Here is a 16514-nt window from a genome sequence, read left to right as displayed (position 1 = left end):
GTAGGGTAAAGTGTCTTGCCCAAGGACACAACGACCAGGACAGAGAGCCCAGGGATCGAACCGGCAACCTTCCAGGTTACAGATACGCTTCCCAACCCCCTGAGCCACGGACGCCCCAATATGACCCCCCCAATAAAATTATTAATTATCTGAAATAAATAGGCTGTTGATTTTCTTTGCTCGTTTCAAGTATTACCAGCAAAATAGTTGCATGTTTAATCATCTGGGAATTTACCCAGATTTATTTATTTATTTAGACAGAGATCTTGACCCCCCAATGTTCAGCACAAAGTTACGCCAATGAGTTATCGTGGCCATGTCTGCCTTTCCTACCTAAATTAACTGAGCCGCTGCCACGTGATTAGCTGATGAGATATTTGCATTAGCTAGCAGTTGAACAGGTGTACCTAAAGTTGATGGTGAGTGGAAAAAGTTAAACTTAGTGGGAGAATCAGTGGATTTACCTGAAAAGTACCAGAAAAAAAGTATTTCTGCAAAAGGTATTAAGTAAATGAAAATATCCATAAAGACTCTGGAGGTCAATCAGTGAGCGATCCTTTAGCAGCCACTGTGATTTCAAGGCTCATTCTCTGCTGTCTCTGTGTGATAACTTTCTTCCATTCTCCATGCGCTGTTAATTGTAATAGGACAGTTCTGCAAGCCACCATCTGGCTGCTTTATTGTGTGATGTGATATCATGTCTTCAATCATATGTGTTCAACCTGTGTTGCATCCTTCTTAATGGAAAAATATCTTTATCATTACAATGAATATCAGAAGGAAATCTTAGCAGGGGATGATTTCTAATCCCATATACTTCAAACTCACAGGAGTTAACTCAGGTCAAACATTACTTCTTGCCTCTTTGGTGACCTTAAAGAGAACACAGATAAAAGGAATCTGGAGTAATAGCCAGACAACTGAGTGTAAATACACAGTATGATGACATGCATGTAATACTTTAAATACTTGCAGCTGTTTGGCTGCTAATAGCAGACAGCCAGAAAGACAAACAGTGACAGAGAGGGATCGGTTTCTAAACCTACAGCCCTGAAGTATCTGTCTACACCTACACTGAATTAAATTCGCATGGGGATTAGTCAAAGTGTTCGTGCTCTTTTCTGCGGCTTTGCCAAGATAAAGCAGTGAGAGATCCAGATAATAGCTAATATTATGAAAACAGATCTAGAAGTAAACTGTATATATGCTGCAGCAGCAGTATTAGGCTATCACACTTAAAGTGGTATTAATTATGTATCTGGCTGACAGACGAGGAGCATCTGGAAGCATCTCCGCAGCTGTATTCCTTCTGATGTCTGAGACGTGGATCCTCCAGCAAAATCTTTTAATAGTGTCTTAACAGCAGGTCAACTACACCTAATTAAATCCACCTGCATGGAATAATCATCTTATTAAAATGATTGGATCAGCAGGGGGAGTTTGCTGCCAAACTGTTAAACAGATTATCCTTATAATGAGTTTATTTGTGCAGCGACAGCATGCTCATCTATCACTATGCTGAATGACAGCAACGATTCTCATCAGCACCGAGCGTGAGGCGCGTTCTCAAAACGATTCTGTTTGGATTCTCAGAGTAGCCGCTGTTTTTCTTGACAGCCGAGTGCCCGTCAGGTTAATGGTGAAAAATAATCACATTCATTTAAATTATATCCCGTACAGATCGTGGGATATTTTCTGTATAGGAGCTGCGACGAGAGTTAAGGCCAAAGAATTTGGCAGTAAAAAAACAAAACAAAAAAACAAACAAACAAGGTATATAAAAATATAAAAATATTGGACATGTGAAAATACGGCAGCTGCTGTGATCGTGTTTACTGTAAACACTGACTGTCTGTGGTTTGCTTTTGCTCCACACAAACGGTGTTTTTAAGGTGTTCAACACTCTTGTTCATCAATCCAAGCCTCCAGAGTGGCAAACTCATACGCACATCCCACTTAAAATAAATTTGTGTATTCACCACTGATGTCCACACTTGTGCACATTTTCCTGTCGTAATCTCTTTTTTAAAAATAAAATGGTAGCTATTATCATTTGCAGTCAGTGAATTTTTGTTGGTGTGATAAGGTCACATGGGCACCGAAGGCGAGGTAATGACCTTTTTAAGGGACACAAACTAGGAAACTGCTGGACAAAAGTTGAAAAAGTCGCTCAATTTTCTAAGTGTTAAATTTGTCTCTTTAAAATGTTATCAGCGATTTGCAGACAGATAAATATAGATAAATGTTCGCCTCCTTTTAGAAGCACAAGCAGGGCATAAAATTGAGTTATTCAAATATAGGTACTTAAGTCGAGTATTTAGCCTCTTAACGAGTTTGACCACCGGCTGCACTTATCGTGCAACTCCCCAGGAGACGCCGTTTTCCTCAAAACAAATTTACAGATTATAATCTGATTTAAAAGCTCTCGGGGAGACTGCTTGACCTTTAGCAACATCGAGGTCAGAGAAGCAGCTCGGGGCCTCTTATTTCTTTCCTCCAGTTGTCTCCTCGAGATAAATACTGCACTCCAGAGGGACAGGATATTAGAATGCTTCAAAACACTGGCCACCTGGCACATCAATAGTACACCTCAAATCAATGTTTGACCGACGCTGCATTTAAATGAGAAAATCTAATCTCCGGTCCCTGAATAATTAAATTGGTTTCCATAGCATGGGGCAGCGCGGCAGAGAATGCGGGGTTATCAGCACCTACGCAGGCTGAAAGGTCAAGTCTGCCACTCAGAGCTAAGTAAAACGTCACGAGCTTATTGGAAAAATGAGAGTTCGGCAGACGCTTGAAAGTACAGTTTCATCTTGAAAGGTCTCGGAATCGCTTTTGTCAGATAAGTCTGTCTGAACGGTTGGCAGCGAAGTCTGCCGCGCTTGGATACCGTATCCTTTTACTTTCCTCCTCTTTGTTGCAGATTGAGACAAAGTAGACCCGTCTGGCCCAGGCAGACAGGAGCCACCTATAGCCCTGAAATGCAGGATGAGTCATTTGGAACATTCCGGAAAGGATTTCAACACCCCCACCCCCCTGCCTCCCCCTTGTTTTTAATTACACACTATCCTATTCCCGTCTCAGGGCGTGAATTCCACAAGTATTTTCAAGCTGCTTGGATGCAGGTCAACTCGGAGCTAACTGGGGAAGCTTTAATGCTTTTCAACGTGCCCAGTGTGTAAAGGCACAAAAACTCCAGACCTCCCCCACCCCCGCCCACTCTCATCCACCGACCACCACACACACACACGCAAAAAAACAAACGCCTTCAAATAGCATTGGTTGCACTCAGTCGGTCCAAGTTATCTCAGGTCAGTAATTGAGATGTTATCTTCACAGGAGAGGATGCACTCCAGGGATCATTTAACACAGCTTCACCACTCATTTCCATTTGAGCTGAATCAGCCCCCGCGGTCCACCTCCTGCCCTGTGATTAAAGCACCTCACTATTGTCAGCTGATGCAAACCAGCTTCCGCTCCTGTGGCAGCTTTACAGCGCTGATGTTCTACTGTGGAGATTTGGCTGCAATAAACAGTGATTACGCTGACATCACTCAAGGCAGAGGTTCTCCTTCACTTAGTTTTCTTTAGGAAAGATGCGCACGTCAGCAGGCCCGTTTCTTAGTGGGTGGGGACAATATTTCCCGACTCTCCCTGCTTTCTTTGTGGTTTATCTTTCTATTTCAGTGCACTGCGAGGAACAGATAAGTCACGTCAAATGGCAAAACAACATCACGGTCAGAGTTATGAAAGCGGCTGCAAGCTTCGGTCGATTGCTCACCTTGATTGCAGGTTTTCCCAGTGAAACCAGGATGGCACTTGCACTTATTGGGTCCCACGCAGTCTCCATGCTTACAGCCAGGCTGGCACACAGCTGGTTAAAGGGGGATTCAGAAGGGAAGAGACAGATCAGTGCAGCGCCCTGGAAGACTACGTGTACCAGATCAGGATGACAAAGCACTTAATCCTACTGCTTTTTGACTTCCACAACCCCTTGGCTGTAAATTTACTCCCAAGTTACAGCAAAAAGACAGCGCGATGCCTCATTCATATAGGAAATGTGTGTGTTTCTCCTTGTGTGACAGTCATATTATCATTGACTAATGATAGTGGAAAAGCCATTTTCAGCTAACCACATAGTAGTTGTTTTTTTTACTTTGCACAGCGCAGGATTCGGAAGAGGTTTTGTTGTCCTTGCTGATATTAAATTATATCCCACTGTAGAAAATAAATGAGACGTTTGACCTTTTTTACACCCAGCAAAATTTAGATTCTTGTGGCTTTAAAATGCAGCGCTGATATTTACTCTGGCATGCCGCCAACAAGGATTACCTAGGTGAATAATATGTCCCTCTTAGAGCGAAACTGAAACAATTAAGCTCCAAAATAGCAGATTATAATTAGTTTCTCATTAAAGAGATCTTACATAGTGCGTGGATAGTTGATACTTTGATTGTGTACAGAGACATGGAATTAGAGCTTCCCTGGCTCTGTACTGTCTCAGTGAGCTGGAGGCTTGCCCTGCTTATCTTACTGCGCTTGCTGCAGCTTGCTGCTAAGCACTTCTGATACACCGAGTGTTACTAATTTTCATTAAAAGCTTCATTAATTATGTCATAATACAATACCATCAGAGGACTTAATTACCAGTGTGGCAGAAGAAGCAGTACACCCGAGTGAGTGTGCGTGTTTAGGGAGCGAGAGAGATGTTCTCTTGGATAGTATTCATCCCACCAGCCAGTCTGTTGTTTATCTGGAAGGATGTGATGGTATACTGAGCTTATTTGTGCTGATAAAGATGCATGGCATGCTTGTTTTGGTGATGTCCTGCATACAGCACTGCAACCCCTCACTGAATCCAGCAAATAACCTGCATCATGAAGGATTTATCTCTCGCCTTAACCAGTCCGATCTCTGACAGTTTTAGCTCAAACACAGCTTAACTGATTTCAGTTTGGTTGAATGGTCGGACAAAAGACCAAAGACGTCACATATATTTGTTTATATATGTGTTTCTTTGGGTATCAGTGAGTATGTTTTTAAAAACAATCAAAGAAGAAAGTGATCCTGAAATTCAGGTTTTGATAAAAAATAAATTCCATGATAAATCTGGAATTTCCAAAGCTCAGTAGGAGACTAAAATACTTGTAGCTGTCTGTGATATTACAAGTTTAAAAAACTGACAGATCAGCTGAATTTAGGTTAGCCTGTGCCACCATGCTGTGTTTCCTCTTTAAAATATAATGGAATAAAGTCCTGTGACACTGGGTATTTGTATGTATATTTAACATAAAATATATTTTGATTGAAAATATCTAACTTCTCTCTGTTTCAAATGATAGATATGAGATAAATATAACTTCAGCGCACCGACTGACGCCTGATACAAACGTAGAAATGGTTGAAGACTCTCTCTAAGTGAAATCCATACGCTAAGAATTGAGTTACATCTTTCAGAATTTGCAGCTAACCTGGCCTATTCATAAAAAACAGTAACTTTAGTTACTCAGGTGCAGGAATTCAAAGAGAGCAAGGTACGATATGATTCCTTTAACTGATCTAGATAACTACTCACGACTCATTCCACTTTATTAGGCTCCGTGACCGAACAGAATGAAAAGCAATGTAAGCCAACTTTGAGCTTGTGATATGAGTCGGGTTGTTAACACACCGAGCAGTCAAAGTTCACATTTACAAATTAAAAGTGGCCCATTCTTGTTGGAGGACATGAAACGTGCTGCGTTCTTCCGGAAGCAGAAGTTTGTTAGACCCCGGTCTGGTCGGCGGATTAAATGAAAGCAGCTACTGATGTCTTCGTTAGAGAGCAGCCAAGTGAATGCTCTGTGTTGTTACTCCCCTCCTAGGAGGAGGACTTGATTGGAAAGATCAGAGGCAACCATCAACAGGCTTTGCCTTTGAGGGTATTTTTAAGCCTCTGGCCTGGCAGAGAGATCAGGATAATGACCGGTGTTCATTAGCCACAGCAAAGGACAGGGAGCACTAAAAATGGCCCCACCAGCTGGAAGGCCAAACATAGTGAGTGTAATCCTCGTTCCTTGAACGCCATCAAAGCACGTCAAGTGATGACACACTTTCACTTTGGTTTACATCAGCCATTCCTCCGGACTCAAGAGACTTGCTACTGATGCTTGTGTGGACTGTTTATGGCGAATAAGCCTCGTGTTAGTGTAACACATCGGTCCATCAGCCTAACGTGGAAGTAATTACTAGCAAGTAAGGGATAACTTGCGGCTTGTTTCTTTTTGATTAATGACATATAAAGCCAACTGAGATCAGGAAAGGCAATTCTGCAAATTGAGACACTATAATAAGAAATATTTGTAATTTTAATTCTGTATATGATCAAACTCCATCCGTTTGCCTAATAAGTTCACCGTTCCTATAAGGAGCATCTGACGATGCTCGACCTTGGGATAATTGACTAGGCGATGCTGTGGTGAGTATCCTATTTATTAGGGAAATATAAACCCATCCAAAGTTCTTACACTGACAAGTTGCGGCACATGTTCTGTTAATAACGCTGCATCATAAATGCTTGAAGAGCCCTATTACTGACATCAAATTTAAGAAACATTATGGATTTAAGCTTTAAGGGGCTCATTAGTATTCCAATGGATTGACCAGAGGGGTGTTTGAATATTAAAAAGTTACCAAAGAACTTGGGAAAAATTCCTGTTAGACACTGGGTTCAGCTGACACAGGGTCTGCAGAGTGCAAGCTGTTTGCGCAGAACTGAGGCCAGAGGGAAGGAGATGGTTACTGCCAAGGGGTGGAGAGGTGTTACTGGTTTTGGAAGCGGGTGTGGGCTTGGCTCTATAAATAAGTGAGTGAGCACAGGATTCAGAGGATGTGCCCCCAGCAGTACATGTCAAGCAAGATTATTTCAAGAAACATGTGGAGCTAACCTTGGGGCAGGCACCTTATCCCGACTACCCTGTGAGTTAAGGCGAAGAGAGCTGCAAAACAAATAGCCAAATAAACAAGATTGCAGGCATTGTTTAGTCTCTGGGGGAGCAAAAAAAAGGAAAACAAACAAACAAACAAACAAGCAAACAAACAGACATGATGTTAGAGGGCACAGTCTGGTCATTGGACAAGCAAACATTCCTGGAACGCACACACGGTCTGGAATCACACATATGCCTTGTTGCCTCTGGGGACGTTTGGAATACATGATTAATAAAAGAATAATTAGAAAAACGAGTAAATGTCCTATATCTAAAGGAGGACATCGCTCTTATTTAAAGCGTTGAAGGTGGAAGCATTGTTCCTTCACATGATGTGAAACAGCGAAATTATGGCTCCAAATTAAAAATACAAGACTGCACTGCAAAGATTATTCATTTTGAGTTCCTTTAAATCACTCAAGTGAACATGGTTCGCCTTCACCTCTAACAAGCAAACCCTTCTGCCTCGCTTTCACCTCAAACGGGCGAAAAGATGTATTTTTTTTAGCGGAGCCTTTACAGCCCGGTGATAATGAAAACAGCGAAGCAGACAAGGAAGCCACACAGACAACCCCGATAAACAATCTTACTTAAACTGAGGTATCACTTTTCTCCTTTCACCGCTCGCTTGTTAGCTCACATTACCAATTCTAGGCTCCTGCCTTAATCCTGCGCGCACCATTTGAAGAAACAAAGACTGCACTCAATCAAACAAAATCCCGGCCTCAGTGGATCTGAAAAGCCCGCAAGGACCTCGGAGGAAATTATAATGTGTGATCTATTTAATATGGAGATGATATTCAACCCACTCCTTTAAAATGCAGAGAAAATCAGAACACGTCCTCGGGCCTGGGAATTTCGTAGCGCTCGCAGGAATATCCGAGTTAATATAAAAAAGGTTAGCACTTAATAATAAGCCCTGTGTAATTACGGTGCAATTTTCACAACAATTACCGTGTAATTTTACAGAATTCAAGGTGTATTTTTTTTTCCTCCTAAAAAATACATGAGGGCCTGGCAACTGGAAGCTTTAAAGGAACGAAGAAACAAATTATTTTTTAAGTTATGGGCACTTTCCGGGGATTGTAAAAGAAAGGAAACAGAAATTATATCTGAATAAGTTTTTATTTAATGAAGACTTTAATGGCATTTAGTGGTAAGTGAGAAATGAACTAGTATTATTTGGAGTGTGTGGTGTATTACAGTATCCCAGCCTCCATTTACTATGATATTTACCTTTTAAAACTTTAACAGTGTTTTTTGAGTTGTTTTTTCTTATCCACATATTAAGGGGCCTAATTTCAATATGACTGTAGATTCAAGCCCAAGTCTGCTGCTGATAATATTATCAAGGCGAGCCAAGTGTGCTTATATTAGCACAGCACAGCTCTGCAAATACCCATCTTTATTCTCAATGGCACATGTTCTCAGTGTAGGGTTAAGGATTTCTTTTGTATAAGAAACCTCTATTATGAACTATGGATTGAGAGTTTGAAGGGTCAAGCAAGCCATTGTTGGGTTGCAGTTTGAGAAGGTTTTAAGAGTGACCACAGCAGGTAGTAAAACTCAGGTTTTAGCCTTTTCACAATTTCTCCTTTACATCTTTTTCTTACAAGTATGAGGCTTTGGAGAAGATCCAAATTACTGAAAAAAAAGAGATTATCCGTGCAAATGTTCCTGTCTGTGCATTACATTTATGTGACTAATGATAACATTTGGCTAGGGTGTGATTATGTTCAGGCAATTAAATCATTTGATCAGTGAAAATGGAGTTTAGGTAGGGCACAGACCTCTGTCTGCTCTGTCCAGCCACTCAGATTTTACACCTCCGTGGCTCATTCCCGTTGAATGCTTTAGCTGTCATCCAAAAATCATCGACAAAGAACATCTTGAGCCAGTGAGACTGTTCCCATTGAACGCTTACAGACTGGGATGTGAAAATCTAGACACTGGGTGTATCGAAGCTGAACTCTCCATATTGATGAGTTTTTCGCACTGCAAAAGATGAGAGCTGGACTTTTATTTGTCTCATTCTTCCTGACACTGGCAATGACTTCCTGCCCTGACCTTGAATCCTAGCACTTGCATGAGCACGCAGAATTGTCCAGTACAAACTTCCCTCAAACAAATATAATAATGATGTTTTTTAGCCATGAATATTTAAGCTTTAATGGAATTAGATTCGTATTTGATACAGATGCGAATCACCTGATATAATCTTTGATAAATAACCGAAGACCGTGACTGACTGAGAGGACCATGTGGTTACTGACGCAGCCGGGATCAACTTGTTAAAAAAATGGCTTTTAAGCGTCGTCCTCAGTGAAACAGAAAGGGAGGCACTTTCATGTGACCAAAGTGAAATGCATTTCACTGGAAATGCAAATGTTCAAATGCTCACAGTGGCAGTGAAATGTTTGCGATGGCAGCTGGTTGAAATAAGTAGCTTCAAGTGTGGCTTTGCCTGCTGGATGGCCTGTCAGAACATTATGAGTGCACCCTCAGTCTGCTATAAATCTAAAGCTCATCTCTCTCACACGCGCCCCATCTGCCTGATTTTCTCACTTGTCTTCCCATCCTAACGTCTCACCTCCACTACAAGAGCAATCACCTCCAACTCCTTCCCCTTAAATCATTTCCTCTACACCCAGGATTTTTACTTTTACTCCTTTTTCTCTTCTTTCCCGCACTTGGATCTAAGAGCTAAGAAAAAAGAAAGTCAGGGTTGATCCATTAAGTTTCTCATTCTTTGAGAGAAGTCGCGCAAACCAGCTGCTGAGCTCTGAGGCTGAAAAGCCACAATCCGATAGCTCCAGCCTAATCTCTTCCATCTCCACTAAAATTTACCAAGACCTGAAATCTGTGACGACTGCAACCCGTCACACACATGCAGAAAAAGGTACGCTCACATGCACACATCCATGATTACCCACAATTTCTTTCTGAAACCTTCTGCCTCCCTCCTCTTAGGTTTAAATCAGCACCTTACTGACTTGATGGAATGCTGATTGTAGTCTCAAGTGAATGGATTTGAGCTGTGCCCACTCAGGAGCATTGAAAGCATTAAGGCGAGCACTCACCGAGTGATTTAACTCACGGAACAGATACGGTTTTGTTGGGAAGGGAAAGTGGTAAAGCAGCAGCTTCATATGGTGGTTAAGTTCAAAATTAGCTGATATTTTTGGCCGAACATGGAACATGTGGGATTCCAGAGCAACAAAGAAGACATGCTCACACACTGCTGTTTGGCTGGTCAAGTAACTGATGCAAACAGGACTTTAATGTGATGTAACTGGTTTATTTAGGTTTTGAAGCTTCCGTGCTTCTGTAGTTATCTTCATATTCTTTACATCCTGAGCAAAAACACATATCTATTTTTTAAATGGGAAGCTGTAAAGGCAGAGAGCCCAGTACAAATGCACTGGGAAGTACTGGGCACTGAGATGGCTCACTCCTGCCAGGATTACTGCTGAATTTGGCTCTGTGTTCAAACAAATACATTTGAAACAGTGGTGATTTTTCCTGTATCATTCCAGCACAGATTTTCTAGTTCAAGTGTCAAGGCCTTGGGAAAAGGTAGGAGGTGTTTTGAATAAGGTCAGCTACAATATAAAAACTATTTCAAATTCCAGCCGTGAAATCAAACCCCCTCAAGCTGCGAGTTTAGTTCCGTCCTCTAAACGATTAGCATGACTTGCTCCAAGTGTTTATGTAAGAGTAACATTATCATATTTTGTTACTAATAGACGCAAAGAAAGAGGTGGATAAAAGAAAAGACCTTAGGTTAATCTGCCTAGGCTACAAAAGAATACAAAAATAGTGCATTGATGAACTCAAGGAACACTGTTCGTGTTCTTTAGAACAAAAACTCTTTTACATGCAATGGGAGTGAAAAACAGCTGCTGCTAAACTCAAAGGCTTAAAAATCTTTCAGATTAGCAATAATGGACCTTTGGACTCAACAAACAGTGTGTGGCATATTTTCTATTAAACAAACCAAAAACCAAAAAACCCCACAAAATACAGTGAAAAAAATTAGCATGGCATGGTGAGCTTCAACAAATGAGAAAAAACATCAAAATATGGTAATCTAAGCAATGAGAAACACAAAATGAGTCAACTGTTGAGTGAATTAAACATTATTTCAAAAAGCAATAAATATGTGCCCAGTTAGAAACATCTCTTGGCCCTTGTGGGTGGCTGTAGCTCAGGTGGCAGAGCAGGTCAGCCACTAATCAGAAGGTCGGTGGTTCGATCCCAGGCTGCCTCCTGGCTGCATGCCAAATATCCTTGGGCAAGATACTAACCCCATGTTTGCCTACTGGTGGTGGTCAGAGGGCCCGGTGGCGCCTGTGTCCGGCAGCCTCGCCTCTGTCAGTGCGCCCCAGGGCAGCTGTGGCTACAATGTAGCTTGCCATCGCCAGTGTGTGAATGTGAGTGTGAATGGGTGGATGACTGAATGTAGTGTAAAGCGCTTTGGGGTCCTTAAGGACTAGAAAAGCGCTATACAAATGCAGGCCATTTACCATTTTCCACAGCAGGAACTTAACAATCTGGTCCTGCCTTTCCTTTCCACTTTATTTCAATATTTCACATTGTAATGTTATTCTTTATTTGAAAATAAGGCATAATTTTGAAATATCATATGCCAATAAAACACAGCAATATATAAAAGAATTATGTTTATTTTCTTTCATTTTATACACGACCAAATGAAAATCAGGCTAAGTCTTTTAAATAAATGTGTGTGTGTGTGTGTGGGGGGGGGGGGGGGGGGGGGGGACCTAAACATATATTGAATATCAAAAATAAAAACTTGTCTTATGTTTGTTGTAATGCTGCTTTAGTGTTTGTATCACACATGGGTCGCCGCCGTGGCCTTCCTCGCGGCCGGCCCCCGGACCCCCTTCGTCTGAGTCGCCGCCGTTGCCTTCCGCACGGTCGGCCTCCCGAACTGTTTCCACGTCGCTGCCGTTGCCGTCCGCACGGTCGGCCCCCTGAACTGTTTGGACTCCTGTGCTGTCAGCCCCCTGAACTCTTTTGTTTTGGACTCTGTTTTCTTGGGCTTGTTGTTACTTTTTGGTGCTGGCTCATGTTTTGTTTTTGTTTTTTTGTCCCTCTTGTACGCCTGTTTTGTTTTGCTCGGAGCCCTCCGTCCTGGACCCCCGCCGCCCGCCCTGGTTGGGTTGTTTTCTGTTTTTTGGTGGTTTTGTTTTCTTGTTGGGCTGTCTGGTGCCAGCCTTTGAGGGGGGGGGGGGGGGTACTGTCATGATCCTGGGTCCTTTTGACCCAGCGTTTTGTGTTTTCTATTAGTGATTTTGGTTCTGTTGTTCCTCCTGTTTAGTGTATTCTGTTCTGCCCATCTATTCCTGTGTTAAGTCCGCGTTTCCTAGTCTGTGTCTTTGCGCGTGTGTGTTTCCTGTTTTATTGTGAAGGTCTGCATCTTATGTGAGTGTTTTCAGTTTGCCTCCCTAGTCTCATCACGTTAATCACTTCCAGCTGTGTCCCCCACCTGTGTGTAATCTCCCTGTGCTCTCTGAGTGTTTTTAAGTCGTGTCTTCTGTCTTAGTCGTTGCTGGTTCGTCTGTGTCATTTCCCCTCCGTTTTCCTGTGTGTTCTGGCCGCATCATTCTCCCTGCTAGGTACCCTCGTTCGTGTTCTGGCTTTGTGTTTAGTTTTAGTTTTCCCAGTTTAGAGTCTTTTACAGTTCTGTTTTTCGCGACCCTTTTTGTTGTACTTCACCTGTTGTTATAAATAAAGTTCACCCTCCACTTAAGCAGTCTGCATCTTGGGTCCGTTACTAATCCACACACGGCCTGCCTCGGCACCCCGTGACAACAACGAGCTGATTTAAGGCAGATCCAGTCAATTTAGTTGTATGACGACATCTCCAGCACCACACAGGTTGCTAGTGGTGCAGCTAACTTAGCTTGGAGGAAGCTAACAGCGAAGTGCGAAAAATTTCGAGGCATTTCACAACAACAGTTTTTATTTATATTTATTTATTTGTATATATTTGCATCGTTTTTTAATTTACTAGCAAACTACAATCGAGTAAGTTGATATGACTGAGAAGCTCAGGTGATGTTTTCTTTCCCTGACTTGATCTCTCTGCGGTTATGCTCAGCAGAATGCCTCTTTAGAAGCCTTTACTGAACTTATGGAGACATAACATTTTGTTATTTCACTTCATCTGACTTTTGTAAGCTGAGTGTTGCCTGAAAAATTACTATTCTTCCTGACAGCTTATTAATTTATCATTATTAACTCAGCAGTAGCTTAAGCCAAGGTGACTGCATTGGATGAGAGCTGGAAGTAGCTGGATCGGTGCCTCCCTGATCACCGCCCATATATCTGTAACCAAAAACGTTACTGTAGTTTCGAATAAAGCTCGACAACAGAAGGAAACCAAGGCCAGACAACTATGTCGCACAATTTCCGTTAGTATCATGTGATACATACTGGAAACAAAATGGATTTTACCCCAATACAGAGATCCTTGGTGTTATCAGAATTTGATCCATTTGGTCATTCATTTGGGGGAATTCCAGAAGACCTGTATGCTCAAATTACCATTCAAATGGGCCAACACAAAGGTAGTGTGCAACCTCTCAGCAGTTCAGCTCAGCTCAGCAGAATCAGCCATATGTACATGCTGTATAGGCACAAATAATGTGAAAGCACGAAAAAGGCTGGACATAACATGAATGTAAACAGTAAGCTTTTGTAGTAATTAACGGGCAGCATGTTCATGTTAATAAATGGATGAAATTGTTCCAGTTAGTTAAGAAACATCTAGAATCTTTAAAGATCATCATTAACACATTGTACCTCGTGGGTTTCATCTCCAGGGCTTGAGCGTATACTTCTTTGTAATGGCCCATGTGAGGTCTTTTGCCCTGCCTTTTTGCTTATCTAAACTAGCCAGCTGTTGGCTTAGCACACACACAGGATGAGAGCGCTATTGATTTTCTCTTGGCAAGGAAACGAATAAGCATACCCACTTCCCTAACCTTTTTAATAGCCGCTTGGTAAATTCTTGCCGTGGAAAAGGCCTGTTTATGTGTTACCCCTTTTCTTTTGTTAAATCCACAGCAAAGCAGCAGGCGTACCATCAGAGCCACCAAGCCATGCAAAGGATCCCAGCCAGTGTCTAAAATCCACTGGTATATTCACACATCCCTCAGTAGCATGGAGTAAATATGTTGATAATGTTAGATGAAGCATTCAGTGTTACACAATGACAGGACACATCCTCTGAATCCTGATGAGTCAAGTTATGTACACCTGACAACACCATGGACTATGTTAACATCACTGTTTGTTTGGTTTTTTTTACTTGTTCATGCACTGCTGGCAAGCTTATGTTTGCACACTTGTAATCTATAATCAATCTCCTATCTCCCCTTTGAATGTGTCCACCTGCAGCTATAGTCTCGCTCATTATGGCCACCCGCAGTGTGAATATAAACCTCCGCCGCTCCACCAGCGATCATCATCAATCTTTACTCAAAGATTGTTCCAGGTGCAATGCTCCATTAGCTGCATGTGTTTCTGTTGAGACAATCTGCATGTGTATGTGTGTCTGCGCGTGTTTCCCCGAGCCTTTGCAGCATATCCTCAGTTTAACAGCATCTATGACCTCTCCCTCCTCCCTCTAGCTTGAAACCCCGCAACCTTGTTAGCTCCCGTTTTGCCCCCACCCTCCGAGCAGCACCAGCAGCGGGCACGGTGGCACTCACGCTGGCAGTGACCCCAAGAGCGACGAGTCCATCCCCAGCAGCAGTCCACACGGGCCCCATATCGACACAGGCCATTGGATGATGCCATCTGCCGTGGCCACCTGTGAGTGGATAACATAATAGGTTCACAGCCAATTAAAACACCTTAATGAAAAGCCTTTTTATATTGTTTGGAAGGGGAAGGGTGTGTGATTCAGAGCTTTCATGAGTCATTTCCCTGCTGCAAAGAAAAAGAGCCAGAAGATACATTTAAAGACTTCTATTTAAATTTTAAAAAAAGGCTTTTTAACCACTAGGTACAGTGAGCACTTATGGCAGTCATACTAATTGCAGGTACAGCAATGAAAATAGACACACACGAAACAAATGAGTACAGTTATGTTCACATCAGGTAGATTAAGCACTACTGCAAAATGCATAAATAATAACAAATAAAGAAAGCCGGGTCTTTCTTGATAGATTTTTTTCTAATGTTTAATTTCCTCATCTAAATGCAGAGCATGAAGATGGATAAGGTTTCTGAACAGATTTAAAACCCTTTATTATGATTTAAATTCATTAGGGCGAAAAATAAAACTGGCTTTGCTTGACTAATGTGGGGAGAAAAAAGTTTCAGTGCATAACAGCTCTTTGATTATGCATCAATCACAATCCTAAAACAGTCCACTTTAAGTGATGTCTATTTGTTTATTAATGTCAGAATATGATGACAAATCTCATTTATTGAGGACTCAGGGGTGCTGTCTTTCAATTTCACTCCCTTTTTATAAAAATAAATCAGATACTCTGTTTGTGTAACACAAAGAAACAGCGGCAGCAAAAGAGTTACGTTTGAAAAGTGGTAAACAGAAAACATTTGCCATTTTGCTTCTCAAATATCTGAAGGGGGTGAAAGTGACAAGTGTCAGAAAGTCGAAGGCTGACTTTTCACCGCTTCGCCGTAGCAGATTATCTCTGAATCATGGAAACAAAACTGACAGCACATCAGCTCGTGTTGGTTTCTTTAATGTCAAACTGGAGACCTGTATTGAAAGCCTGCCAGGCTCAATTTGAATTTAGCCTTCAGTGCGTGCATCGCTACGTCGCTGACACGCACATCTGACAACACCACATTACTGCTGTGTTCACTTGGCTTTCGGGAGCTCCTGGAAAAGATTAGCGACTACGCGTTTCCGGTTGTCCTTGAAAATACAATATTTGCCTCCAAAATGGCAACTCCATGACACTGGAAGATGGTATTATCTCTGCTACACAGAGATGATAGGTAGGTATTAGTTCTTATACACATTCTAAAGCAGGTTATTTCCCAAACACAACAGTTCCTCTATGAGAAATTAGAGCCGGATATTTTTGTTACACTGTGCTCCATTCTGTTCAGAGCAAGAAATAGCTTCTTGGCAGACCGCGTATGTGGATTACCTTTTTTATCTGTACGAGGGCCGACCACATATTTATGGCGAGAATAGAGTGAAGGAATGAGCCCATTTAAGGATACTGAAGAAAATCCAAGGCACATTCTTTAAGAGCCTGGCGCTCTACCTAAAATCTGAAACAATAATAAACGAATCAGTGGATAGGGAAGATTTGTTGCAGCTGACTGTTTTTCCCTCTTTCTTCAAATAAAGATGACAGTGTTTTTAACCAGTGGGACATTTTTATCGTCATTTATAGGTGTGAAGCACATGAGGAGGTTTGCACAGATCACTGAGTAAATCCAATACAATAAGAAGGTTTTAATTGCACAGAACAGCTGGAAAACGCTGTGATCCTGCACAAAACAAAGGAGAAGTTCACTTCCTTT

The 16514-nt window shown here is 41.9% G+C and overlaps 1 protein-coding gene across 5 annotated transcripts in view; it reads right to left on the bottom strand.

Moving 5' to 3' along the window:
* Nucleotides 1-16514, bottom strand: part of npnta (nephronectin a) — a 60040-nt gene that overhangs the window by 30899 nt on the left and 12627 nt on the right. For 2 of the 5 annotated variants that reach the window (XM_085164174.1, XM_085164176.1), the window contains exons 2-4: nucleotides 14714-14814; nucleotides 6930-6980; nucleotides 3785-3877 (exon numbers count right to left, since the gene is read on the bottom strand). In XM_085164174.1, the coding sequence (XP_085020300.1) occupies nucleotides 3785-3877; nucleotides 6930-6980; nucleotides 14714-14814 (245 nt within the window). The remainder of the gene's footprint in view (nucleotides 1-3784; nucleotides 3878-6929; nucleotides 6981-14713; nucleotides 14815-16514) is intronic. The other 3 variants (XM_085164175.1, XM_085164177.1, XM_085164179.1) reach the window with 2 other exon arrangements.

Source organism: Neolamprologus multifasciatus, chromosome 6 (assembly GCF_963576455.1).
Source record: "Neolamprologus multifasciatus chromosome 6, fNeoMul1.2, whole genome shotgun sequence".
Lineage (NCBI taxonomy): Eukaryota > Metazoa > Chordata > Actinopteri > Cichliformes > Cichlidae > Neolamprologus > Neolamprologus multifasciatus.
This window is presented reverse-complemented; position numbering and strand designations above follow the sequence as displayed.